Raw genomic sequence first — 27,217 nt, 5'->3', positions numbered from 1 at the left:
TAAGAGGAGTTTTTGAGCATTCGTCATAATTACCTATCAATGTCATTAAACTGAAACGAAATTTGAAAACTTTCTACTTTTCATTTTACAATATCTGAATGTTATATGATGTAAAAAAACTAAAATACCTATAAAATTTAATAAAATTAGCTACACTTCATTATTTGTTCAATATATTACACAGTTTTCTTAATTATAGTACGCCGTACACACTTTCTTCCTATTTAATCCTACATTCTTATATGGTCAGGTCTAGCTTCTACACGCTAGCTTTTGTGTGCTTTGCACGACGGGAATAAATACCATTCTTCTAGACTTCAGTAACTGAAAGCCGAATAGACGGGGAATTGACTACACACAGCAGGTATGCTGATTCATTCATCAGTATTGTAATACCAGTAAAAGCATTAAAAAGGAGAAGTCAATCAGTTTTGCTTAAACTGTTTTATAGAGACCACAACTAGGGACAAACGTCAAATTTGTCATCAATAAATACGGTAACCAGCGTAAACAAATCTAAGCGCTGACATCAACACCCATAGCACTCAGCAGCATACTTGAGAATAGCTTAGATATACATCTTCATGTATTGATTTAAAACTTTTCTTCGTGAATCAATTGCAATTTTAGCAATAACAGAACGATTCTTATGCCTATTTTCCCCCCTCATTCCCCTTCTAGCTCTTAGAAACGTATTTAGGAATATATTTATTTATACAACTTCATGTATTAGCTTAGAGCTTTTTCTAAATGTGTAAACAGAAGCATTTCATGTTAACTGAACAATATTTATCCATAGAGTATTTTCATGATGCAGTTTTACATTAATTTCTTTTGGGGTAAAAAAATTCTTAACTATTTTGATCAGACTCACAATTCTAGTCCAGGAGACTGTTATGAAAATGCTGAATAGATTAAAATTGTAAGGGTGCTTTCATGGATCTGAATTTTGTCAACAGTGAGACTCAACCATGACTGGGCTCACTCGGCTTAACATGATGGAGCATATTCATCTTGCTGGAGAAGAAGAAGAGGATATTTATGGAGGTTTTAATGAATACAGTGCTGCTCTGGATACAGATGTAAGTTTTGACTAGGTTATATAGCAAAATTAACATACAACACGTTTGTAAATTTGCATCTCATGTTAATGCTACAATGTAATAAAGAAAAATGGTAGCATTGAAAGAAATTTGAGGAAAGAAAGATTTGTGAAAGTAGACAATGTTCTGACCAGGTACAGGTAAATTTTTGTAATAGTAACTGTAACAAAATACAATGTATTTTTCTAACTATGAGATGTTTTGTCTGAAAGTGCAGGATCTGTTTAAGTAGCCTCTGTCTCAAAGATATACTAGATTATTCTTACTACATAGTCTGTTTGTAAAACATTTTTCAGGATCTTGCCCATGATGAGGTTTTCCAAAAGGCAGTCTTAAGAACAAGTCATGGAAGACGACCACCACCAGTAAGCAAATTACACTACTGGGATTGAAAAGCTATCAGCTTTTCTTTTTGTTGTAGGTTTTCTACTGAAAAAATGCTCAGACTCGCAGGAACAAAGAGCAGAAAAGTTTCAGTGGATCACGAAATACATTTTTATGCATTCATTGTAACTGGGTAGCCTACTACATGATACATACTTGGGAATAATTTGTGGAGATAACATGAAACAAGTGGTTGTTAGGTGTTACAATTTTATTCTGGTGATTGCTTCTTGTTGCTGCAGCTTTTAGCATGATGGTTGACCATACAGCAGAGCAAACTTTCATAGTCTCATAAGCCAAGAGTGTACATTGATCAAGTCCTTGCCAGTACACCATGTGGTCTAGTGTGCATACTGAAACAGTCAGGGCACTCAGGATGATGGATACCCATCCATTGGTTCCCTTTGTTATCAACCGAGCGACCAATGGGGTGGCAAGAGTTTCTTCTTGGCATATTTAATATATAGATATAGTGTGATGTCACCTCACCTAACTGGCTGTAGGGGGCAAAGTTCTGTTGTATTTTTGTTTTATCTGAGGTCTTCCTCATGTTGGACTTGTGATCGTGTGTTTTTGATGGGCCTGCCATCATGCGCTTGGAATATGTGCTGTCTCTTTCATGTTGGTGGCTTAATTTTCTGATGTGCAGACTTCATGATCAGCACAGTTGTGTTGGCTTCATTTCGTCTTGACCTTCTGTTTAGCAGTGAACTTTTGTATGTGCTGGACTCATTCGTCATTCCCGTCAGACATTCTCTCTTGGATGTGTTCCATTTGCCATGGAGTGTATTGTGGCGGGTATGATGTTTTGATATTTGGACTCTGAATTGTTATTCGTGCTGTATGTGGACGCTTCCCTGTGGTGTGAAGGACATGGTCCGCTAAACACCGGCATTTTGTCATCATTTTATTTTGTCGTCAACTTATTTTAACATCAGATCACCTTCTGCACTTCTGCACCCTCTGTCACTTGTGAAGCGCCTTGAGGTGTCCACAGCCAAGGATAAGGTGCTATACAAGCTAACACATCATTATTATTCTTTTGATGGCTGTGTAGAGTTATGCTGCAATTTATGACTCAGAGAGCAGTACTTAGGGAATCTGGAATCTTGTGCCATAGGTTGGCAGCATTAGAGGACAATGCTGTTTGCATTGCTGGGAGTAGGGGACACTTTGTCTTTACTCTCTGGATCAAAAAGGCATGCATGCCAAACACTTGCTGACCAAACACTTCCTCTACCACATCTGCAGGCAGTGTGTTCAGTATGCTGTACAATCAACTGGTGCTTTTCATAACTCTATCAACTTAAAAGACCCATGGGGAATTAGCTGCTATCATTAGCTTAAAAAAATCAAAGATGAAGAAATGACAAATTCATATGCTGTTTGTGGAAATGCTTATGTTTAATAACTGGTGAAATATTATTGGCTTAAGAAACTACTACTATTTTTTGAGTGGCTGATAAATCACTTTTGGGGTCCATATTTCAGATAAAAACTGAAATTTAAAGCAGTTTAATGCAAAACATTTAACAATGTTAGTGCCAATATGGCACTTTAAGACAAGTAACAGTTAAGTTAAACTGTAAAGCAAAGTCTAACATTATTTTCTATAGAGCAGGGAAAATGCCTTGCTCTTTAGTTATAGGTTTGTTGTATTATTTGTTATTGTTTAAGATGTTGCTTTTTTGTATTTAGAAAAGCATGTGCCTATAATTGTGTGCAAACAGACAGCAGCAAGGGGTGGCATGGCCATGGGAGGAGGCATTGGGGGGATGGCACCTGGTGGAAGACTAGGGACTGCTGCTCGAATGGGAACAGCTGCCAGAGGACGAATGGGGCTGCCATCATCTTTAGGCAGACCCATCACTGGGAATATAGATGGAGAGGGTGCCCCTAGACCTATGACAGCAGTCCGTGCAGCTGGTTTTACCACAGCTGGAGGGAGGGGTACATTGTCTTTTTAAGTATTTGAGAGATTTTTATTTCTAGAGGTGTTAGAAATATATATATATTCATTGATCAAACCTATTTCAACAGATATAAAAAACAAAGACCAAAGAAGTTTATATTCTTCTCTTTTTGCTGTTGGTCACAGTGCCTTGTTTCGTATGCTACTTTGTGAAAGAGTGTTCATGCAAGTACACACAAGTTTGGTTTAAAAGAGCAAGAACAGAAAAAAGATAGAAAAACAATGTTTCTGTGTTAAGCACTTTTAAATTATTTTTAAATTATTAATAAACATATGTGCCTCTATATCCAGGCGTAGGATTTGACCCCATGAATCAGGCAGGCAAAGGTCCAGCTCCACCACTGGCCCCCAAACCAGAGGACAGGTAAGGATATGGATTCATTGGTTAAAGAATGTCTTGGTTTTCAAATGACATCGCATAAAGGTAGATCAGTGGATTGTGTTTGATGAAGCTGCAAACAGTGCTGTGAAATATAGCTATGAGTGAGAGGTGACACATTTAGATATCTGTGCCACACTGTGGGGGGATACCCAGTTAAAGCAGCATCAGATCTCAAATTTAAATGCTATGAATATGAGTTATGTATTGTGTTATTTCCCCCAGATCCTTACATTTTCCCGCATCCTGTTTCTGTTTTTTTTCAACCACAGTTCTCCTGCTGTTATGACAGTGTGAGCGTAAAGAGTGCCAGGTTATTATCATTGTCCTCCTTCTCATTACAGTCGTCACCATCACAATCACCACTGAGCATGATTCAGCATATAGGATCTGTGCAAGCTCTACTCAGTGTAGATGTTATCTAGTTACAACAGCAAAAGTGACAATGCCTGCTCCTTTCATCTATTTGCTCTGACCATTTTCTACAGTCCTGAGGAAAAGATACGGCAGCTGGAGAAAAAGGTCAATGAGCTGATTGAGGAGAGTTGCTTTGCCAACAGTAGAGGAGAGTTACAATTGGTAAGTGTGGTGTTGTGGAAGATAGAAATGTTGATAAATTATCATATTACAGGCGTCCCCAACTTACGACGTTGTTCCGCTCCTAGTCGTCGAGCTGTAAAACATACGTACTGTAAATAACGTACTGTAAGCACTATCCTATTCTAACACCTATCCTAACACAGTAATTATAAAAAAAAAAAAACCACATTTAAAACACATTTAATAATAACACCAAACACAAAGTTCGCGATGTTTACAACGCAAAGCCACTTAAATCGAAACAAGGCTTTATACAGTAAATGGGAGATGTGTCGTAACCACGAAACATCGTAACTTCGGAGCTGACATAACCTGAGGACTGCCTGTTTATACTTTCACACTGTGCATGAGAAATTTACCTTACTGCTTATAGTTTAGTTAAAAGTTTTGTTAAACATACTTAACATGCATAAAACTTTGTGACAGAATTCCAAGCAAATCATTTCATGGTAATGCTTCAGCCAAATAACATTCAAACCCATTGATGAATCCTTTATTTTGTCACTTGATCATGTTTCTTTAGTGACTAGCTGCAACATTCAATGTGATGTAGATTTATTGCCTTCTGCAGCTATTGGAGCATCTACTATGAAATACAAACCAGGGTTTGGCGAGTCAAGAGTGTTGATGGTATTCTACTGTTAGCACCATTGTTTTCCATCAATCAAAGCAGTTTTAGTCTCAGATGCTACTATGCTGTTTGTCCTTAGGCACTGGAAAAGGCCAAAGAAGCGGGTCGCAAAGAGCGAGTACTTGTTCGCCAGCGTGAGCAGCAGTCCATGGGTGAGCAAATCAACCTGGACCTTACATACTCAGTAAGTGTGTTGTTAGTGGGTACAGGGGCTTTTTTAGTACTTTGTAACTTATGTTTTGTTGAAAAAGATTTTTTTTTTTAAAGTTTTATACTACGTGTACTGCTTCAGGTGCTTTTTAACCTGGCCAATCAGTATGCTGCCAACGAGATGTATGCAGAGGCCCTCAACACCTACCAGGTCATTGTGAAGAACAAGATGTTCAGCAATGCAGGTTTGGTGTCATCATTTGGACAATCCTCTGTATTGTGTGTGTTGCAAAAATAGTGTCATAAACTTTGTTGGATCATTATTTGCTGTATGTGTCTGTTGTTTCTAAGAGAATGTGTGTGTGTGTGTATATATACATGCTGTGTTGTGTAATGTATTATTTTTTTAACCTCTACTGTTCAGATTATTAATAAAAGCTTGCATTTTTTTTTCTTTCAGGGCGTCTGAAAGTGAATATGGGAAACATATATTTCAAGCAGAAGAACTACCCTAAGGCCATAAAATTTTATCGTATGGCCTTAGATCAGGTTCCTAACACTCACAAAGAGATGAGGTAGGGATTGGATAGGCATATGTGAGAATTAATATAAATGTGTGTGTGTGTGCATCATGTGTGTGAAGCATGCAGATACACATACATCTGTATTGTCCTGCATATATGTGACAGATGCACGTGTATATTTGTAAGTTTCCCATGTCAGTAGTTATTAAGTATGATGGCCATTCAAAGCAATGAAATCTTGAATGTTCAAACCTCTAATATTTCTGTGTACGTTTTATGACAGGCTACAATTTCCTTTGAAAAATTAGAACAAACTAATACATTTTTCATTTCTTGTATTCCTTGCAGAATGAAGATCATGCAGAATATTGGCATTGTGTTTGTCAAGATGGGACAGTACAATGATGCTATTACCTCTTTTGAGCACATTATGTCTGAGTCACCAAATTTCAAAACTGGCTTCAATCTTATTTTATGCTACTTTGCTCTTGGTGATCGGGATAAGATGCGGCGGGCTTTCCAGAAACTTCTGACAGTAGACCTCAAGCTGGATGATGAGGACAAATACCTTGCCCATGGGGTTTGTGGCATTTATGTTTGAGTTATAAGTATGATGCTTTCCATAGTTGCTGTCTTTGCATTTTAGCTTTTCGTTAATATTCAGATGGATGTTCATTTTTTTTCAAATAGCAGTTGGTTCATACAGATAGTATCTATTTCTCAGAAACTTGAGAAGTGCTCATGCAAAACCAAGGATAGTCTCTGGTTTATGAGTCAAATTTCTAACAAAATCACCACTTTGTTTTATTCATAAAACAGCACCTGGACAGTCTATAGTTTATGAACATCATCACTTACCTTTTATTAAATTCCACAAGAAATTGATTCATTTTTTTCAACAAAATCACCCATAATAATAATAAAAAAAAATTATCACATGTTTCTGGTTCACCCTGATCCAACATGTTGTCACTTTTAAAGCCTCCTCACTAAAGCTAACCCAACAGAGCTTTTCAAATATCACTAAATTTAACCCAAATATTAACTCTGATTGTTCACACATGAAAACTCTTTTTCTCTCTTTCACACACATATACACATGCACACACACTTGCATGCAACCTACTTTTGTTTTCCCTGTGTGTGTGTTTTTTTTTTTTGTCCCGTCAAGAAGTTGAGGTACCTTTCATTTTGACAAGATTACTGTTGTTTTTAATCAGGACGATAAGCAATACAACTTGCTGCTTGAGGTGATCAAAAATGACTCCCTTCGCCAGATTGAGAGAGAGAGGTAAAACTATATCTTTACAAAAGAAGTTATTGTGACATTTTTCTTCAAATTTGTCTCCTATTTCAACTAATTGCAGTTCAGAGTTTCTTGTTTATCAGCTTAACAAAAATGTTTTTTTAAATAATGATATTTGTAACTTACTGCACAGAATTAGTGTATCTCATTTCTGTCATTTCAAAAGAATATCTATAAATGTTTTCTAATATTTTTCCTTGCAATTCTATCCAAGGCAATATGAAGCAGAAAGATGCATCAAGTATGCTGCTAAAATAATCTCTCCGGCCATTGAGGGGTCTTTCTCTATTGGCTATGACTGGTAAGCTTCAAAATCTAGTTGTTCCTTTCATTTGCTTAATGAGAACTGTCACTTTATTTATTTAAAATGATTAGAGTTTGTCATATGTTTGTCAATTTTTTCCTTTGTTAATTATGCATAGTCATTAATTTGCATACAATTTTTTAGGTGTATAGAGCAGGTCAAGAATTCTCAGTACTTGGAGCTAGCCCATGACCTGGAGATTGACAAAGCCATTATGTTCCTCAAGCAGAAGGACTTCCAGCAGGTAGTATAAACTCATTTTATCAAAAGAGTTGATATGATGTCTTTATTTAAAATGTTAATACATGATGATAAAGTGCAATATAGATGTAAGGAATGACTCATTGTGCTGTTTTGCATTGAGAGTTATTGTTTAAACATTTTCAACTTCTCAGCTTACACAGGAATATGCGAACTGGCGCACATTTATAAACACATACTGTATAAGTTAGTAATCATTATTTAATATTGTAATGCATCATTTAAGTTGTTGAAGAAATCTGCTAAAAGAGCAGAACATATTTTTCAATTCTGGTAAACATTTAGGTTTGATGGTACATGAGGTCCCTTCATCTGGAAAGATTTTTCTGAGGAAAAAAAATAAGCAAACATTTTTGAGGTGCTTATACTTTTGTTAGATGCAGCAGTGTTACAGGTGTTTTTGAATGCATGGTATATACATATTTTGTGTGTGTGCATGCATACTGAATATACTTCATGTACATGTGACATGTATGTCTTTGAAATCATTCATGCAGGCTATAGAAACACTCAAGTCCTTTGAAAAGAAGGAGTCCAAGGTTGCAAGTACCGCTGCTACCAACCTTTCTTTCTTGTATTTCTTGGTGAGTGTGCAAGTAACTTAACATTTGTATATATTTCTTGGTGAGTGTAGAAGTAATTTTGCAACATAATATATATATATATGTCCTAGAGGAGATCTAATACTTCACGAATCAAGATGTTTACTCTTGTACTGGAGCAAAGCTATATTTTTCCAGTAGAATGAAAAGTGTGAAGAGTGCTAAAAGCATATGCTGTGGCTTTAAATTGCTGACATGTTTCATAACTCACTGGACATTAACTTTTATTGTATAGTAGTAGCAGATGCCACCAACAGCTACAGTCGTTAGTGAGCTTATGTGATGCTTTGTGCAACAGCCAGAGGAAGTGTCTTAAGAGATGTCCTAAATTGTAATAATCAAACTGGATGTGTCTTGATTTTGGGATTTTGATAGAAGTGCTTTTAATACAATTACAATAGTTATGCATGGTTTTCATTTTTGCATGTGTGGCTTTCAGTAGATCTTTTTCCATCATCAGATTGTTAGAATACATTTTGAGACTTTAATGTGTAGGGGCGACTGGTAAAGTATATCTATACTCCATGTTCCAATCTTGACTTGCATAGCTTGTCTCAGGCTTTTTTTCAGTGCTACTGAAGGATTTTAAAAATTTGCAAAAAGAGAACATTTTTGTATCTTTGCAGCATCACATTTTGACAGTTATTGTTGTCCAACAGGCTGCTTCAGTGAAAGATTATTGTATATTCAATTTTATATTAACAACGAACCATGCGTATGTGTTAATGTATTGCTACAGATTTTGAGAATACATTGCATATGTATGTGTAACTGATGGCTTTTTTGTTTCCATTGCCTCATTCTGGGATAGCATCGAGAGGTATATCATCAGAGCTTACACTCTCATTTGTGAAGTAGATCTTTTGCTGGTCTTTTACTGGCTTGAAATCCATTCTCATGAGAAAAAACAGATTTCCAAAAGAAATAACTCCAACTAATTCTCCTTTGCTTCATAGTTTTACTACACTTTGTTTATGTGTGTCTTTTCCCCTGCTTCTTTTCATATTCCAATAAATTGAACTGTTTTCATGTAGTCTAAATTCAAACACATCCAGATTTGTTGGGAATAATCCAAGTGTCACAAAGTAATGTCAATATCTAGAATTTCCAGGAAAAAAGTAGACCATGTTACTCATGTCTATACTTAGACTTGTTAGCAGATCTTTCATCATGGATGAAGAAATTGCTTATAATGCATAGAAGGACTGTATGTCTTGAGATTTCAAAGTTAAAAATAGCTGGGAATTTCTATAGTGCTCTAACTTTTTATTTCTGCACCTGCCCCATCAATGCAAATGATTCAGGTCTCATAAGCTGATTTTGGCAAATGATCATATCACCAAGTAAGGAGATAAAAGTTAACCTTTTCAGGCTCAGAACTTTTTCTTTTTTCAAGAAACTCAACAGAGCTCGCTCTCATGTGGTGACAAACTCTACAGCCGTCAAAATTTTAATCTGCAAGAGGAGGAGAATAGATTTTGATGCTATAGTCTTGAAAGAATCAACCCAATACATTCATTACACATTAACTCTGTAACAGGATGCTCAAATAACTTGGATGGGGGACAGTGGGATTGGGAGTGGGATGAAACCAATGCTTGTCTGAATGGTCATTATACTGAAAATCAAGAAGTGGTTATACCTTCATCCACAGCTGTGCTATAATTTCTAAGGGCTTTAAAATTTGCTTTCAAAATGCATTCCACTAAATGCCAAACTAAGACTAACACCCAACAATTCTATCTAGCATGTATATTTTCAAATTTGTTACAGACTCATTATAGCTTTCTTATGCTTTTTAAAGGGAGAAATATTGCAACTTTATTTTGATGGGTTTAACTTGCTAACAGTCCTACTTTAAATGATAATAGAACAGGAAGTAAAATGTAGATCTTTTTGTTGTACCTTTAATCATAGATAATTTAGAAGTTTTTTTTACAATCTTTAATAAGATATTGCACACATTTTTTTCTTTTTCTATTTTACTTAGCTACATGGAGTTTATACAGTTAACCAAGTAAAAATTGGTAGTTTTTTGTGTCAACCTCAATTGCCTTTCTTCATGACTTATGATAAAATAAACTTGTGATATTTGCAATTTTATATAAATGAGGTGTATGCCCAGATGACAGCGATGATGATATGGCAATGGTGATGAAAAATAACTTTTTTGGGGAAACAAATGACAATAACTATGCATTGTTTCTGTACAGAATACATTCTAAACTCGTGATTTTTAAAAATTTATTTTAAAATCTTTTATGAATTTGAGTAAGATCATCAAATTATCATTCATTGTTTAAGTTAGCAATCGTTTTACTTTGAAAGACTTACCCTACACGTGTATAAACAGGAAAATTTCAAATATTCAGAGAATGAATAGCCCATCCTCACTTTACAATTATCCTGACCTTAGGATGGGCTGGTTACACTCGCACCTTCTCATGACTTTTGTATGATGACTTATTTCTTGACCCATTTTACCAGGAAGCTGACCTTGCTCAGGCCGACAAGTATGCTGAGGTTGCTATGGCTGCTGATCGCTACAATCCTGCAGGTACTGACTGATGGCAATAGTTTCTCTTTGTACTTCAGTCTGTTAATTAAGAACGCTTATCTCTACAGTATTTCAGATCTCAAAACAGCATGTTTCTCAAATGATTTCACCTACGTTCGTCACAAATTTGCTTATATTAATAGTCTTTATTTTATTGATTGTGCATTTGTGTGCATGAGTGATATTTGTGTATGTATGTGTCTTTATTGCCTGTTTTTTGTAAATAAAAAATTACTAAACCAGGAAAGCATGTCTTTATAAAATCTTTATGTTTTCAGCTCTTGTAAACAAAGGTAATGTGCTCTTTGCACGCAATGAATTTGAGAAGGCAAGGGAATTCTTTAAAGAGGCTTTGTCAAATGACTCTTCATGTGTTGAAGCCCTGTACAATCTTGGTAAGTTATTTTTCTCTGTTCCTCATGTCAGCACTATGCCAAAAGCTTACAGCATGTTTACAGTGCACTACAGAATTTCATCCTGGTTCTTGTGATGCTTAATAGGGATGAACAACATCAGGGGATATAGAGGAGGAAAATAGATGAACACTGTTTAGGCTAGCAAAAATTGTTGTCAGAAAGTTATTCTAGCATTTTTTTTGTTTGTTTGTACAGGCCTGTGTAACAAACGCCTTAGTCGTTTGGAAGATGCACTTGACTGCTATTACAAACTTCATGCCATTTTGAGAAGCAGTCCTCAAGTCATGTACCAGATTGCTGATCTGTATCCTACAACAAAATAAAATTTGTCATAACTTTTACTTTATGCTTAATTCACAAGCTCTAGCTTATGTCCAGTTCAGGATTTGACATTACTTAAGCCTTTATTTTATTGGTTTGTAATTAAGGCATCTGCTACAAAATTTAAATTAAAAAATGCACAATAATGACCACCGAGTTTATGAGTTTGGTTATTATGTTTTCATTCAACATTAAATGCAACATATATGACAATAAAAGACAGGTGGGACACCGTAAAAGGAATGGTTAATCACATCTTTTTTGATAATAAACAAGGTGATATGAAAGTCGATATATTCCCTAACATCCAACTGCAGGCATGATCGGCTTGGAGATTCAGCCCAAGCCACTGAATGGTAAGACAGCCTACAATTCTTTTCAGTTCTTTAATTACTTATATGCTTATAGAGAGGTAATAGGATAGTACCCAATTATACCCAATGTTGGGTATAATTGATCAGAAGAAGCATTAGAGCTTAATGCCTTAATCAGTCGTTTTCTATTCTGAGACTGGTGCATGTCAGCACTATGTTTTTAAGTGACTAGAAGTGCAGCTTGGGCTTCTGATAAATACGTTTGGTAGTCACAGATACACCGTCATGTTACAGGTTCATGCAGGTGATAGGGGTGGTTCCATCAGACCCTAGTGTTCTGGCCAGACTGGGAGAACTGTATGATAATGAAGGGGACAAGTCCCAGGCTTTCCAGTACTACTATGATGTGAGTTAGCAATATCTTGCACAGCTTTAATGCTCGGATTTTTGTATCAGCATATGAAGTTTATTTTGACATTCCTACATGTACATAATCATTTTTATTGCATTCATAGTGACTATGTATAGTGCTTGAATGGTAGTATCCTAAACTCCAGTTCTGCTCTGTTTGTAAGATAAATAATTTGTTGATAGGATGAGTGAACACATACATGCACACAAGTGTATTTTTCATTTTCCTAAACATTAGATGTGTCATTTCTGAAAAGGATTTTAGAAATATTTATCCTTGAAGAAAAATTCCTCTTGAATAATAACGATCTTCTTTTTGTTTTCATGTTCATGCTTGCTTAATTTTACAGTCCTACCGACATCTACCATCAAACATCCCTGTCATTGAGTGGCTAGGTGCATACTACATAGATTCTCAGTTCTGTGAGAAAGCTATCCACTACTTTGAACGTGCAGCCATTGTGCAGTAAGTTTGCAGGAATATAACTTTAGTTTGATATGCCTCACCTTTTTTAATCTTTTCTATACAGATGAAGGCATCGGGTAGGATTGTGACTGTAATAGTTATGGGACCTTTTGTCACTTCACATTAAAGCAACATTGAGAATCATGTAGTAAACAGCTTGGGTCCAGTAGAAAAGTTTTAAGCAAAAAGTCACTGCAAAACATGTAGAGTATACAGATTGATATTGTTTGAAATGATTGTTTCCTTTTGCCACTGGTTATGCAGGAGAAAAATAATATTTGATTTATAAAGCAAATAATTCACTGATGAAATTAAATAAAATGTTCATGACAGTGGCTGCATATAGTCCTTGTACAGTTCTTATGGATTTCCTGTGAACTTTGTACAGACCAAACCAAGTGAAATGGCACCTGATGATTGCCAGTTGCTACCGCCGCAGTGGCAACTACCACAAGGCTTTGGAGACTTACCAACACATCCACAGAAAGTTTCCCGACAATGTGGAATGTAAGTAATAAAAAAACAGGGTTATTTGACAGGAATATAATTTGACATTCTGAGGACCAGTAGACATTTGAGCTACCAGCTGCACATGCTGTTATATGTAAGACAATTCATAAAACAAATATGCTTTCCCCGGCTCCTAGCAAGTAAAATAATGGGCTTTAGAAATGGTTATGTGCAACCATAGCTGAATTAAATATGGTGTGATGTGACAGGTCTCAAGTTCCTGGTACGACTGTGCACAGACTTAGGTTTAAAGGAAGCACAGGACTATGCCAACAAACTGAAGAAGGCAGAGAAAGCAAAAGAACTGAAAGAGCAGGTGAGAGTTTGGGACTCATTCTTGGTTATCTCACTGGACAAGATTAATTCCTGAATGGTCATTCTAATTGTCAGAACACTCAAGTAGCCAGTATTCTACTGTTTTCATGATCGAGTCCTCTTTGCGGTTAAGAAAAAATAGCTGGTGGTCTCCCTTCTTTCACTCTCCCTACAAATATGAAAAAGTTTCTTGCAGATTTTTAAGCTAATACAGTTCGATATAGGACTGTTATGGAAACATTTACAGCATATAATGTCTTTATTAGACATGTTGTGGTGGCCTGCATCTAGCAGTATAGACATAAAATCCAAACAGACTATTGAAATAAACATGAAACAAAAGATCATCAAGGATACAGAAGCAAGATAGAGGATTCTTCTGAGGGTGACTGATCCATTGCCATGTAGTCTGGCAAGCATGTATCAACAGCCCTCATCACCATAGCATGTCATCAAACACAACTTGTGCGATACTGACTTATAAAACAGTTGTTTTGTGCTTAATGAATTTAATTCAAGCAATTTTCTGTGATGTTTCAGAGAGCAACAAGTGGAACAAGAAGAGGAAGTGGCCGAGGTCGGCGTGAAGGCAGTGCTGGTAGTGGTAAGAATGACTTCCAGCTCTGATAACTTCTTATAGGTTTTACTGCATTATGTTTATTATAAGAATGTTTTAAATTTAATTTGCCTCTGTTGCTATTTTGTTACAGCACTGAAAAGAATTAAAAATGTTTTTAATCTTAGATCGCGAAGGGAGTGCAGGACCAGTTCATTCTGCGAGTAAGGCAGGCCGTAGGAAACCCAACTTTGAGGATGGCAATGATCGTCAGCCCTTCCAATCAAGCCAGAAGCAGGATATTGGTACGAGAATACTGAGCAGCTTTTTCAAAAGATGCTTAAGAAAAGAATTGACATTATGAAATGTATTTAATACAGAAAATTTAAAATTAGTATGCAAGTGCATCTTTCATTTGCTTTATACTTTCCTTATCAATATTTGTGGGTTTTTTGTTCTCTGGAGCTTCTCTATGCTTCTGTCATTCATATATTGTGCAAGTTGTCTATTGAGTCCTAGTCATTGTTACAGGCGTCAGTCCTTTTATACTCTGCCATTTGTCTAGGTGACATGAACTGGGGAGATTTATCCTCTGCATAACACATTTTAAGTATCTCAAGTTCGGTTGAAAAAACAATGATTTTATCATGTGAACTGAATTTATGTGCAGATGCCTCATACAGTGATCCTCTAGGTCCTCAGGCGAACGTCCTAAAACTGCTGCGAGACGTAAAGACCCTAACGAAGATGAATTTGGAGATGAAGAATTAGGCGATGACCTCCTTCCAGAATAGATTTAATGGCAACATTTTTGGTTGTGATGCACACATGACTAGAACAAAATGTAGCTATATTTGGTAACAGATCGAATCCAGCAACAGGCTAAGTATTCATGTGACTTCTGGACTTTGAATCACTTTCTTCGAGTTATTGTATGCATATATATGTGGGTGAACACACACCAATACATGCACAAACGCACTATAAAAAAAAACTAGAAACAAGACAAAATCTATTTTTAAATACTCTATTTAACACCAGCAGCATAACATTTGCACAAAATTGTAGATCAGAAACTTTATTCTTTCTTCAGTCGCAAAACTGATGAAAAATGAGTTTAATAAACTCTGCCATCTGCATAGGTGGCTAAATTCTTTAAATGATTTGTCATTTTATGTGTGTAAAAGACATGCCTTCTTTAAATGTTTTTTTGTTTTAATGTATCAAGAGTAGTGGTGTTCTGCCTCCTGTCTCATCCCATGTGAGATCAAAGACTGATGCCCAAAAGGTACAGGAAGTTGACAGGCAGAAGGGGGTTTGCTGGTAGTGATGTAGGGTTGGGATGGTAAGAAGATGAGTGGGGTGTGGGAAGGTGAGAGAAGCAGGTTGTACATTTAATGAAAAAAACAACAGGATAAACGGAAAATTAAAAATGCAGAATATGTTAATCAAAGTTAATGTAAAAAAGTTTATTAATGTTTTGGTCAGTTATTACAAATACTTTGGTATGTAAAAGAACAGGTCATCTCTAAAAACTACACAAAATCAAAAACATAACAGAAGCCGAGACAAAATACATCCTCAGCCTATCACAGCTCGATGAAAGTAACAACATTTCAGAAATGGCTTAATTCATCAAAGAAGAGTAGAATAAAACTGATATTCACTGACTAGCAAATTAGCTTTAGATGCTAAATTAAGATTGCTGGAGGAGACTGGTAGCAAGGAAGGAAGATGTCATTTCAGTAATAAAGAAAATCTGTATATCTGATTAATTTATATATTCTGATTAATCTATATCTTCAGTTTCTTTGAGATTATCAAAGTATTTTTTATAATGATAATCTTTCATTTGATATCATTTCTGAATTTGTTGGTAAGTGCCAGGGTGTCTGTATATGTTTAGAAATTCATACTCTTTAATTGCACTAATTTTACAATTGATCATTTTTATGGAAATCTACCTGCCATTTGTGATGAAGTGATTTGAATTGGATGCCCGATCCTTGCTGGTCAGATTTCCTCCTTTCCCAGTTTGGACTATCACAATCCCTGTCTCTCATTTGGGTTTAAACAAAAATGGCACTGCTTTGGTAGTTGTAGGAAAGACCTCATACATTATCTGAATATCATCACTTCCCTCACCAAGGGAAACTTCAAAGTTCTGAATAATCTGAAAGAAATGGAATAAAATAAGGTGAAATATCTGAATGAAAAAGACTTTGAATTAAATATAATTTGTGCAGTCTTCAATTTGTTACAGACTGGTTTTTGTGACAGGGAAAACATACTAAAAATGATCATGCTACAAATATTTACCATGTTTGTAAAGACTGGTGACTGATACAGAATGAAGATGACTGCACACTTGTTACAACATATAGCTTCTCTTTTTCTTTTATGATTTTCTTTCATTGTGTCAGGCCTGAGGTCATGTAAAAAATTATTGGTAACTTTTTTCTAGTGCCAAGAATCATGTGAAGTAGAGCTGATAAAGTAAAAAAAAACCAAATAAATCCAGTCCACACCTTTGCCACTGCCAGGAATATAATCTGTTCAGCAAAACGACGGCCCATGCAGTTTCGTGTGTTGATGCCAAAAGGAAGAAAGGCCACAGTGGGTATAGGCTGTTCTCTCTTTCCACTGACGTTACGCAACCATCGTTCTGGCAGGAAGTCAGAGGGTGATGTCACATTTTGGGGATTCTTCAGCCATGCATCACAAGTTAGAAGCATCATAGTCTGTAGACCAAAACATACTGAATTATGTTGCATAATAAATTTATCCAGATTTTATAATATGCTAAAAGCTTTCTCATCTATGATCCACAATATGACCAGAGGTTAGCTGTAAATGGTGAAAGTGCCAATGTAGTTTGCTGTCCCCAAATCAGGTGAGAGGTGACATGCAAATAGGAAAACACATGAATATTAAAAAAAATAATAAATAAAAAAAGGCCAACACACCCCTTTAGGGATCCTGTATCCAGATAAAACCAGATCATAAGGTGCACGCCTCATGGGACCTGGAACCACTGGAAAGGCAAGTCTGCAAATGAGAGTTTCATTGTGATAATGGTAAATGTACATGCAATGCTTTATATTGGTGCATTCATTATATGTGTCACAGTCACAGTTCATCATACTAGGATTCACGATGTAAATGAGCCCAGATATGAAAAGGATTAACTAATCATGGTAATGCACACTGCATGTGCCCCCTACATTGTAATAGTAATTTAAATGTGGCTTGAGAAGACTATACATATTGTAGTCTGTCAACTATACAAAGTAATGTTTGTGCAATAGTCATCTAAACATATAAATAGCTGATTATGAAGGTAATTAAATACTGCTGCCTTACGGTTTACATTATAAACAAGTAACAAAAATGCAAAAATGCTAGTAGTGAACTTTTGAGCACGCTTTCCTATCAAGTTTGCTTAGATAAATAAATATTCTAGTTTTTTAAGTTGTTTGTAGTGTGTTGGTTGTCAGGAATTGAATATACAAAAAGGGCATGCATTCCTATCCATTTTCCTTTGCTGCTAAAATCCTCTGATTTTAAGCCATAAAAGTTTGATAAACAACATGCACACCTCATGGACTCCTTTAAGCAGGCTCGAAGATAGGTCAGTTGTGCCAGCTGTTGGGCTGTTATTGTTTGACTGTTTCCAAGAACTCGGCTAATTTCCTCAGCCAGTAGCTTCTGCTTTTCTGGAAATCGTGCTAAGTTGTACAAAAACACGTACAATGTCTTTGTAGTCTGAAAAGCAAACAAGATAAGTCTGGTAGAAAATGTGTAACATTTTCATGAACTGCAGCATGAATGTGAGCTTAAGTTCTTTTTTTCCCAACAATGTGGCCACGTGGAATTAGAATTATATTATTCTCTGGATTTGGTACCTGCCAAAAAGGTGGCTGGCAGGTTCTACGGGAAGTTCTCTATGGATATTCTTTCATCTTCCACAACCCCTTCCCCATTCTTCATAACCCCCACCACCCCATCTCATAGTGTACTATTATGAGGTAAGTGCCCTTCATTTTTAAAACAAACCAATAAGACAATAAAGGAAAATATCCCATTACCCACATTGGAGTCAAGCTTATGTAAAAACTACAGCAGCTTGAAGAAATTTGCTGTCATGTGTTGCCATGACATACAGTTTCTGAAAAACTATAAAGACTGAATTACAATTCATTTCAAAGTTGAAGTGGGTGATTAAATATTAGGGGAAAAAAAGAGAAAACAATGAAAGGGGTCTCACTGTGTCAGTTCCACCATTAAAGATCTCGGACATGCTCATGATGACCTCCTGTTCGGTGACATCATCAGACATCAGTAGGGAGGTTATCAAGTTTGGCTTATCATCTGTCAGATTGCCAGCAGCTTGTTGCTTCTCCACCTCCTTGAAAGCTTGCTGCATATGTTTCACCGACTCTCTGCATCATTGGTGTTGCACTAGGTAAGCAAAGTGAGTAATACAATCTTTGACACTGCTCAAAGATTGTTTAACTTAAGTATTAAGAAAAATTCTTGCTAATAATATTGCTCAAGTTCATGACAAATTGTTGTAAGACATTGAATAATCTCGCTGGCAATTAGTTGTTTGAATGTTAAAAAAAACAAAAACGCTTATTCACTAAAGCAAATTCATTAGTAGAAACACTCACAGCCTTGTTTCAAGACTCACCCAATAAGGAAATCCATGCATTTAGCCACTGTCTTGAAGGCTGGAGTAGGGAAGAGGCGATATAGCGGCAACACAGGGTGATTGGCTAAGGTTTTGAAAAGGAGACGGATTGTTTCTGGAAATTTCCTCTTGTTTTCATCAAACATGGTATCCTCATCCAATGACCCCAGTCTCTTGTTGAAGGCAAACACACCAATAGCTGTTCATGACAGTGATATCAACTATCATGTTTTGGAAGAAATGGAATTGCAGGGGAAATATACAGCTGCAATTATACACTTTGAAGTATCTTATTCAAATGAAGCTCCAAAGGGTCAGGTGCTTAGTATCCTTAGTCTAGGTGGTGGTTTGAGGCTTGCTTGGTGTGGGGGGAACTCCTATACTGCCCACCCAGCAGCAGTGTGTACCTGATTTTCTTTCAAAGAAAGGAAATGTCCACTAACATATCTATTTTAAATGAGGATGTCTGTCACTTCCCTCTTTATGCCAAGATTTTACCAGATATTTGCTAGCTGTCTTCACTGCATACGAACATTATATTGGGTTTTACTGCATAACAGATATACATTATTTTACAGATTATTACTACATTACAGCATTAAAGATCTCAGCTTACATTCTAAAACATATCTGAAGATGATATCCTGCTGTGCCTCTGGAGTCAATTCCTTCTTTCCAAGGTGCTTCACCAGATCAGCTGCAACACAGTCCTGCTGGCCTACATACTGCAGTGTTGCATTTGTCCTCATAAACTTTGGTTGAATGCGCATCCGCAAGGACAACCACTTCTCACCGTCGCTGTAAAATAATTTCCTCTTGTGTTACAGGTGGAACTTAATTGTTCTTTCACATAATTTGGTGACTTTTTCACCCACTTAAACTCTGGCTTCAATCAATAAAGTGATTTCACTGGACACCTACCTTCAAAACAAATTAGTTTATAATGTAAATCTGTTTACAATGGCACAAAGCGAGAAGAAAAATCCAATCATTACTAAAGTTTCAATGGAATAACCACATTAATTTGAGAGAAACAAAAAATACAGCATGCTACTGCATTTCTTTATTTCTTTTGTGTGTTATATTACAATGTGATCTTTTGTTAATGCATTTAAATAAATTTCACTAGCATTTTGACCACAGTTGTCTTCTTCGGTAGGAAGTTACAAAGTATAGTCATCGAAATAAAAATGTTAAACTCACATCATAGACAGGGTCTCCTTTTTGCGAGTGTGGAAGTAATGCTGCATGAGGCCAAACTGATAGCGTTCTGGATAGCGGCCTTCATTGCGGTACACAGTCTCCATGTCTTGCAAGTTCCCCACAAGTACGCTAGGACCCAGCAACTGCAAACGTACTAATGGCCCATACTGGTCATGCAATGAGCGTGCGACCAGGTCAAAACGGCCAGATGGTACGTCAGCTACATTTGGAAAACAATGTGCAGTGAAAATTATTGACATAAGAAAGATCTGTAGCAAAATAAAGCATATATAGAAAAAAGCAGGCATATTTCACAATTTCACAGACATGCATGATAGCAAACCAGAAAACTCAGTCAACATGGAAAAATAACTGTGCAAAAAGAATCACTGGTTTATGTTGTACCATATAATAAGATTAACTAAAAACTTCAGAACTCATGTTTGTTCTCAGTGTTCTACCATACACAGCCTCGGATATTTATGAGTGAGGATCATAAAGTTCAATCCAAGGGCATTACAAAGAGATGGGGATTTGGCAAGAAATTGCAGAAGTATATACAGTCAAATCTCCCTACTATGCCACCCCGCTACTATGCCACTCTCGGTATTATGCCACTTTTGCTCGGTCCCGACTATAAATTCAATGTAAAAAAAAATTTACTATGCCACCCAGACTCTCGCTACTATGCCACTTTTTTTGTGACTGTTAAAAGACACAAGTTGTGAAATTCCGCGCAGTGCTCGATTACTATACTGTATGGTAGTGTGGGACATCGCAGTTAGGTGGATGGAGCCTAGCACGCACACAGGGAGGGTGGAGGCTGGCAATGTGGGGGGTAGGTGGTCGCTGGCCGGGTGACAGCCACGTGACAGAGGGAAGGTGTGAGGGGGTCGACTAGCGACAGGATGCAGGTGCGCGGATGTGGTTGGGAGGGGTGGAGGATGAAGAGGTGAGGGGGAGAATGAGAGAAGACAGCTAGCGAAGCCGACGATTCTTGAGAGCTTTGGACCAGACCTGGGCAAAGGCATCCTATCTCTGACCAGCCCGCCCACCCGCCCGCCAGTATATACTATATATACAGTATTAGGTAAAACTGAGTTAACTAAATTAGTCCGGCCCTCTAAAACCATCCCAATTTCTCATGCGGCCCCTTGGGCAAATTAATTGCCCACCCCTGCTTTGGACTGACGGGTAACTTGAACAAATAAAGCCGTTTTTACGAACCCTCTCTACTATGCCACTCTCGCTACTATGCCACTTTTGCTCGGTCCCGGTAGGTGGCATAGTAGGGAGATTTGACTGTATATATAGTTTAAGATTTGATAAAGTGAATATACATAAGTAATGACCAAAACAAAATAAAGAAGTTAATGAAGAAGTGTAAACAATTGGGGGAAAGACTTAAATGGAAAAAAGCACGTTTAGTAAGACAGAAAAAACAATAACCGGTAAAACTTCAAGTATGCATTGAAGAACCTGCATATGAGAGGAAAGTAAACAAAAAGGGAAAAGTAATCTTACTAAAAGGCTTGAAAAGAAAAGCTGGTCCTATTCCTGGTAACCTTGCCAACCCTCCTGGGCCTGGGATTTCCTTAAAGGGTCGTGGACTTGCATCAATGGAAGCGCTTGTTGATGAGTTGGATGTCCATCGTATGCAGGGTAAAGCTCGAGATGAAATTTGCAGGCAGTTTTTGTGGAGACACATCATGCTACTTTTTAAGTCAGCCTTGCAAAATGCCTGCAGGAAAATATCAGCTGTCACATATCAAAGGTTAATAACATTGTTGCGTCCTGGAATTTACGAGTAGACGCGTGCATGTGCAACAAACAATTAAGTGCATTCGTGTCATGTGACGTATCATAAAAACTAAGAAATTTTTTCCACCTAACACCTCTAAAATAATCTGAATCACCCCAATATTGATCCCTCAGCTCTTGCCATTAATTTTATCGAAGTCGATCGTCCTGCCTTTCTCTCAGGTGCTCGATCTTGCAATGTTCAAAAACTTTAGGAAAATCTCTCAAGCTGAGTCATGGCCGAGTGTCAAACTATCAATGAACACTGCCATATAGTTTAATATATCCCAGCCTGCAAGAACTCTTGGGTCCCTCATGGGACCTCTTCGGGAAGAAAGTTGGGTCCCTCTCGGGTTTTGGAGGCGGGACCCTAAGGGGACCTCTTAGGGAATTCCCACGGGTTCCCATGTTTTCCCACGAAAGACCCACCCACCTTCCCACCGATCACCCATGAGAAGTCGTGTTTTCCCATCAAATTCCCCACTCCCACCTTGCTGCATCCCTCACCCTTTCTCACTTTTACTTACACTGGTTACACAGGCTTGCACACCATGAAGAAAAATTCAACAGCTTTTCAAAAATCTCGTTTCGCTCACAACCCATAAATAGTAGGCAAGAGATATCATTAAACAATTTTATTATTTACAACAAAAAACTATTTTAACAGTTTATATTATTTAAAGCATTAAAGTTGTTTTTGAACATAAGCATTCATCCAATTATTTACATAAAAATTACAGTCAATAATTTTTTACCCCATGAAAGTTATTTTTGAAATAATTATTTATAACATAAAGTCAAACAATTTACATAAAAGATAGAAAAAATATGACACCAAAAATCGATCCATGAGTGGTGGAATCCCTGTAGAAGAAAAGAAAAAAAGTTACAATGTATTTACACATTTTGATTTTTGCTGTGTAAGTAGAACTAACCTCTCACATAGATGAAAAGCTTAACTCTTTCTTTATGCACTCAACACAGGTGGCCGCTCACTTGTTATGCAGTATTCACATTGGGCTGATGCATTGTTGTAATTTTGTTTAAGGCCTATACAGCTCGTGGTTTAAAAGAAAAACTTAATAAATAAGATAGTTTAGGCCTTTATGAATACAATTATCTCCCTTACATGACGAAGGACGTACGTTTTGAACGAAAGTCTCGCCGATATTCTATACTGGTGTCCAGACACTTAATCCCCAACGCTTCAACCTTAAAATGAAATTTTTAACTATAAAATTATGAAGCCAGCGAAAAATTAATTGCAATTCAAATAATTATTTTCATATAAAACATCACAATAAGTTTACAATTAAAATACTTTAACTAATGTTGTAGATGTTCAAATGACGTTGAAGTTAATAGCATGATTTAAAATATTATTAATGTATTTCAATATTTATTTTAATTGTAAAACTTATTGTGATGTTTATTATGAAGATAATTATTTGAATTTCAATTAAAATTTTTCGCCGGCTTCATAATTTTTATAGTATAAATTTCATTTTAAGGATGAAGCGTTGGGGATGAAGTGTCTGGGGATTAAGTGACTGGGAACTTCTACACTACCTGTCCTTTTCGATGGTACACATTGTGAACATCATGCATCTGAAACGTCGAATAACAAAAGAAAGAACATCCAGAGGATACTTCCTGCTTCAGATGAAGGAGAATTTGGCCACGAATGGTGCAAAAATGGTTTTCATCTGCTCCGAATTTTTTGTTTGAAATGTGTAAAAAAAAAAAACATTTTCCAAACTTCACATAATATACCTAATTTTGGTTGGATTATCATAAAAGTGAGTTCACAAGCAAGATTACGGTAAAATTGTTCCACTTCTAAACATTTTGATCTGTCATAATCAATTTAAATTGCTGTTCTATCTGTTTAGTTATTTTTTAATAATTTTTTGAAAAAGGGTAAATTCATGCGTACAGGGGGGTTTGACCGCCTTTAGCCTTGTGTAAAGAAAGAGTTAAAGCTTTCATAAATCTACTAATACTAGTGAGATTACAAGAACTTGAAAAAGAGTCGAATAAAAAGATTTTTAAACGGTAATGTCTTGATGGCCATTTGTGTGTATAAGAAGTTTTGGATAATATCTGAAAGTAACCAATTAATCTTTAGTACAAAAAGTAAAGTAAATAGGCCTACTGAATAAATCCCACGAAGAATAAAACAATGCTCACATTAATAATTTTAACTTGACAAACTCATTTTGTAATTCCACTCACCATTAGATGGCATCACCCTTCGAATCATTCCTCAATCCATGTCTCTTGGACTGCAGCTGTGCACAAATAGAAATTGTAAGGTAGACTTAAATGCTATTGTACACAATAATAAATTTGTAAATGTAGAGTAAATAATACTGCTATTCACTATTTTTTAAAATTGTTCGGAAACTTTGTCCTTTTAAGTTCATTTGACGTACACCTCAAAGAAATCAAAACCAAACAAAAACTACGCACCAATTAATATACTTCTCAGCTGAAGTGACTGGAAACTTTTTCTCCTTTGGTTCCACTGAGCCAACTCTGAAGAAAGCAGCCGTTTTAAAATTCTCCGCACGAGAGGTGCTGAACCTGTTTAAAAAAATCTGTAGTTGTTTCCACCATGTAAAATACTACAATACAAATGCAAAATAAATTAATTCACTGGATTGGGTAAGTTTAAGATATAATGCTGAACCCTACTCCACTGATGAGGGATCAATGGTTGCATGCATGAATATAGCTACAAACCAGACCCAGTCTCTTAAATAAACCCTAGGTGGGACTTTAGAGAAAATAATGGCATTAAGTGACTCAAATCACCAAGTTAATTAAGAGTTTAATCAAAGCTATTCTTTATGAAAGTAAAACAATTTTAGTGGTCATAGTTAATAGACACACAGACTGCTCATTTTGACACCATGAAAAGCAAGTGACAGAATTATTTTATAAATAAAATCTATGCATATATAAAATACTACATTATTTTGTACTTCATAAAATGTGTATTATTTTTAATGCAAATATTACACTGACCACACATTCTTGTCAGGAGAGTTAACCTGTAAGCCGATGCTATGCCTGCCTGTTTGTTAAATGGTTTATCAAGACTGTAAAGCAAAACATACATATTAACTGATATATTAGCTAAAGTTAAAGGTAACATTTAAAAAAGGTGTCTAGTACTAACACATTATACTTAAATGACATACCACTTTTTGTCTAATTCCTTTCTTCATCAGCTCCTCTTTCCCCATATTTTGAAAGAAGCAGGGTGACCTGATTCAGTTTGTGAACTACATTCTGTAGTGTTTTGCTCTGCTCATCAACTTTGCTGAGAACTCTGTTCAAAAATGTATTTGAAATCAAAATATTACTTTTAGTCTTAAAAGTAATGACAAAACAAAACTATGGATGCAGGTCTATTGACAATTTTTTTAATTAACAAGAATGTTTAGATGGATATAATAAGGATGTGCATGTACACCATTAAAAACACAAAAACCGTGCTTGTATAGTGATCCTCATGAAATCATAGAGGGAGACAAAATAAACTTACTGGTAAAATTCACTGAGCCAGACCTAGTCAGTGTGATCTGCAATTAAAGATTGTTATAATTAGTTCTTTTTGTAAATCATTGTAAAATAAAATGAAAAAATGGCATGCAGCATTTAAGAGAATAGAAAATATATGTGATCAGATAAGTGATTGTTAGAAAAATGACAGACTTTGACAAAGTTCATTGCATAGCTTTGGATTTCATACATTTTGTTTTAATTTCAAAGTGTATAAGTACAAAAATAAAATTCTTTCTTTTGCTTTGCAATAATTTTCCAAATTTTAGTTGTTCAGAAAGCAATGTGATTGTCTTGTTGCTTTCCCCTAGAATGCACCAAGACGTTTGGTAATCGCAGCACCACTGTTATTGAGAAAGCAGACGACGAATTTCAAGCATGACTCAATGAGTTCATGTCATAGATTTCAACTTCGAAGTTAATCATCAATTATACGAGAGATTGTGTGTGTGTGTGCTTTACTCTTGACTAGTTGATTTGAAACCCATCATGCACTGTCACCTTGCTCTGCCAATCGTATTCTCGCTCAACATTTCGTTTCTGTAATTAGTAAATACGTGCAATTAGTAGGCAAGAGATACGATTAAACAATTTGATTATTTACAACAAGAAGGATATGGGTTTAAACCATTTAAATTATTTACAGCACATATAGAAGACAGCGTCATGTAAAAGCGAGTTGCAGTGGATGTATGTGTGAGACCTGCCGGGTACAACACGTGAAACATTTCACAAAAAGCACTACAATACTTATATATGATCAATAAAATTATTCATGACTATCCACTGTTATAAATATAGTTGTTTTAATGGCATCTTTCACTTAACTTTATTAAGACTTACTTCAGAAATCGGCGGTGTTTCACTTGAAGATGGACGTACAGTTCAAAATGTCCGCGTGCAGGTCAAAGTAAAACCGGCCGATGTGACCTTCCTATGACCCGTACACGCGGGGAGTGGGTTGGAAAACAGCGGGTAGAAGGATGCGACACGATCACGTGGCTACCAAATCGAGAGCGGCTGAAGAAAAAAAGCGCGATGGACGCGTCCGTTTAGGATCGAATTACACGCTTCCCATCCCAAAGTCTCACTTCCCTATCGGGGCCGTTCAAATGCCCAAAGCCCTTGCACGCTGGGATATATGCACAAGCATATTGAGAGAAAGAGAAGTGCAATGCCATATTACGTACTATCACTAATAAATGTGATCTTTTAGGAGTAACTAATGGGCAATAATTTTCAGTTCGAAACATTTACCAGAAAGTAGTAGCTCGCCATTATCGTTCTTCCCTTGTTTGGTCAGGTTGACTTACTTTTTTTGCGCGTGCGCTGCGTGTTCCACATTTGGCGTTTGCTCATGTCATCCCCTCCCGCATTCGTCCTACTTCCAGATAACTGACGTGCATCAGTTGTGGATTTCTTTCCCTTGCATTATTGCAGTCCATTATATAATATTATTCGTCTTCATTTAACGTAGGCACGCCTGATGAGAAGAGGGAGGGGTCATTGGGGTCATCTGGTGAACCCGCAGCTGTGAAGGGGACACGGCCTCGGTCAGTGGACTTTTTTTTCCTTTTTTCTTTTCCTTTCCTGTTAAAGAAAGGTTGAGGTATCTTCACACTCTGGATCTTTCTATGGAGCAGCGGGGTACAAGTTTGATCATATATAACGTCAGTTTACACGAGTAAACAACATATAAGTACGTTGAAGCACAGTCGACTGCTGGCAGACGATTTTTTTCCAGTTATAAGTACTAAAACGAGGCAGTTGTGTATAAGACTTCCGGTTTATTCTCATTTCAGATTAACTACTAAAACGAGGCATGTTTGTACAAACCTTCCGGTTTAGTCACATATTTTTAAAATTGTT

The 27,217-nt window shown here is 36.4% G+C and overlaps 2 protein-coding genes across 4 annotated transcripts; one reads left to right on the top strand and one right to left on the bottom strand.

Annotated features, from left to right (window-relative positions):
• Nucleotides 1-277: 277 nt before the first annotated feature.
• Nucleotides 278-15,242, top strand: LOC112566488 (intraflagellar transport protein 88 homolog). The gene is given in 27 exon segments (XM_025242702.1): nt 278-364; nt 960-1,082; nt 1,400-1,468; nt 3,218-3,437; nt 3,751-3,823; nt 4,327-4,417; nt 5,149-5,253; nt 5,362-5,464; nt 5,680-5,794; nt 6,092-6,323; nt 6,964-7,034; nt 7,264-7,350; nt 7,498-7,597; nt 8,112-8,198; nt 9,028-9,036; nt 10,704-10,773; nt 11,052-11,168; nt 11,385-11,493; nt 11,828-11,866; nt 12,119-12,230; nt 12,586-12,701; nt 13,090-13,208; nt 13,421-13,527; nt 14,067-14,130; nt 14,271-14,387; nt 14,753-14,779; nt 14,782-15,242. Coding segments are annotated over 26 exon segments (2,565 nt in total). The 5' UTR covers nt 278-364; nt 960-971; the 3' UTR covers nt 14,877-15,242.
• LOC112566490 (cytochrome P450 27C1-like) lies at nt 15,145-26,786 on the bottom strand. Of its 3 annotated transcripts, none has more exons than XM_025242706.1 (10): nt 26,662-26,786; nt 21,503-21,719; nt 19,979-20,198; nt 19,392-19,573; nt 18,776-18,974; nt 18,350-18,524; nt 17,681-17,847; nt 17,049-17,130; nt 16,611-16,823; nt 15,145-16,255 (listed from the first exon to the last, which is right to left on the bottom strand). In XM_025242706.1, exons 2-10 carry the CDS (start codon nt 21,687-21,689, stop codon nt 16,142-16,144), a joined length of 1,539 nt encoding a protein of 512 aa, XP_025098491.1. In that variant the 5' UTR covers nt 21,690-21,719; nt 26,662-26,786; the 3' UTR covers nt 15,145-16,141. The 3 variants fall into 3 exon arrangements, with proteins under 3 accessions (XP_025098491.1, XP_025098490.1, XP_025098492.1); XM_025242705.1 differs by having other exon boundaries at nt 26,606-26,724; XM_025242707.1 differs by lacking the exon at nt 26,662-26,786 and adding an exon at nt 21,895-22,037.
• Between the last annotated feature and the right edge of the window lie 431 nt (nt 26,787-27,217).

The sequence above is a fragment of the Pomacea canaliculata genome, linkage group LG6 (assembly GCF_003073045.1).
Source record: "Pomacea canaliculata isolate SZHN2017 linkage group LG6, ASM307304v1, whole genome shotgun sequence".
Taxonomy (NCBI): domain Eukaryota; kingdom Metazoa; phylum Mollusca; class Gastropoda; order Architaenioglossa; family Ampullariidae; genus Pomacea; species Pomacea canaliculata.
This window is presented reverse-complemented; position numbering and strand designations above follow the sequence as displayed.

What these genes read in the sequence shown, in the direction of transcription:
- LOC112566490 (XM_025242705.1), bottom strand. Translation starts at nt 26,626, where the DNA reads ATGGCGAGCTACTACTTTCTG. An exon ending in CTTCAGATATGTTTTAGAAT is followed by an intron (nt 18,975 to 19,391) that starts GTAAGCTGAGAT and finishes TGTCATGAACAG; the next exon opens with CTATTGGTGTGTTTGCCTTC. An exon ending in TGCATGGATTTCCTTATTGG is followed by an intron (nt 18,525 to 18,775) that starts GTGAGTCTTGAA and finishes CCAATGATGCAG; the next exon opens with AGAGTCGGTGAAACATATGC.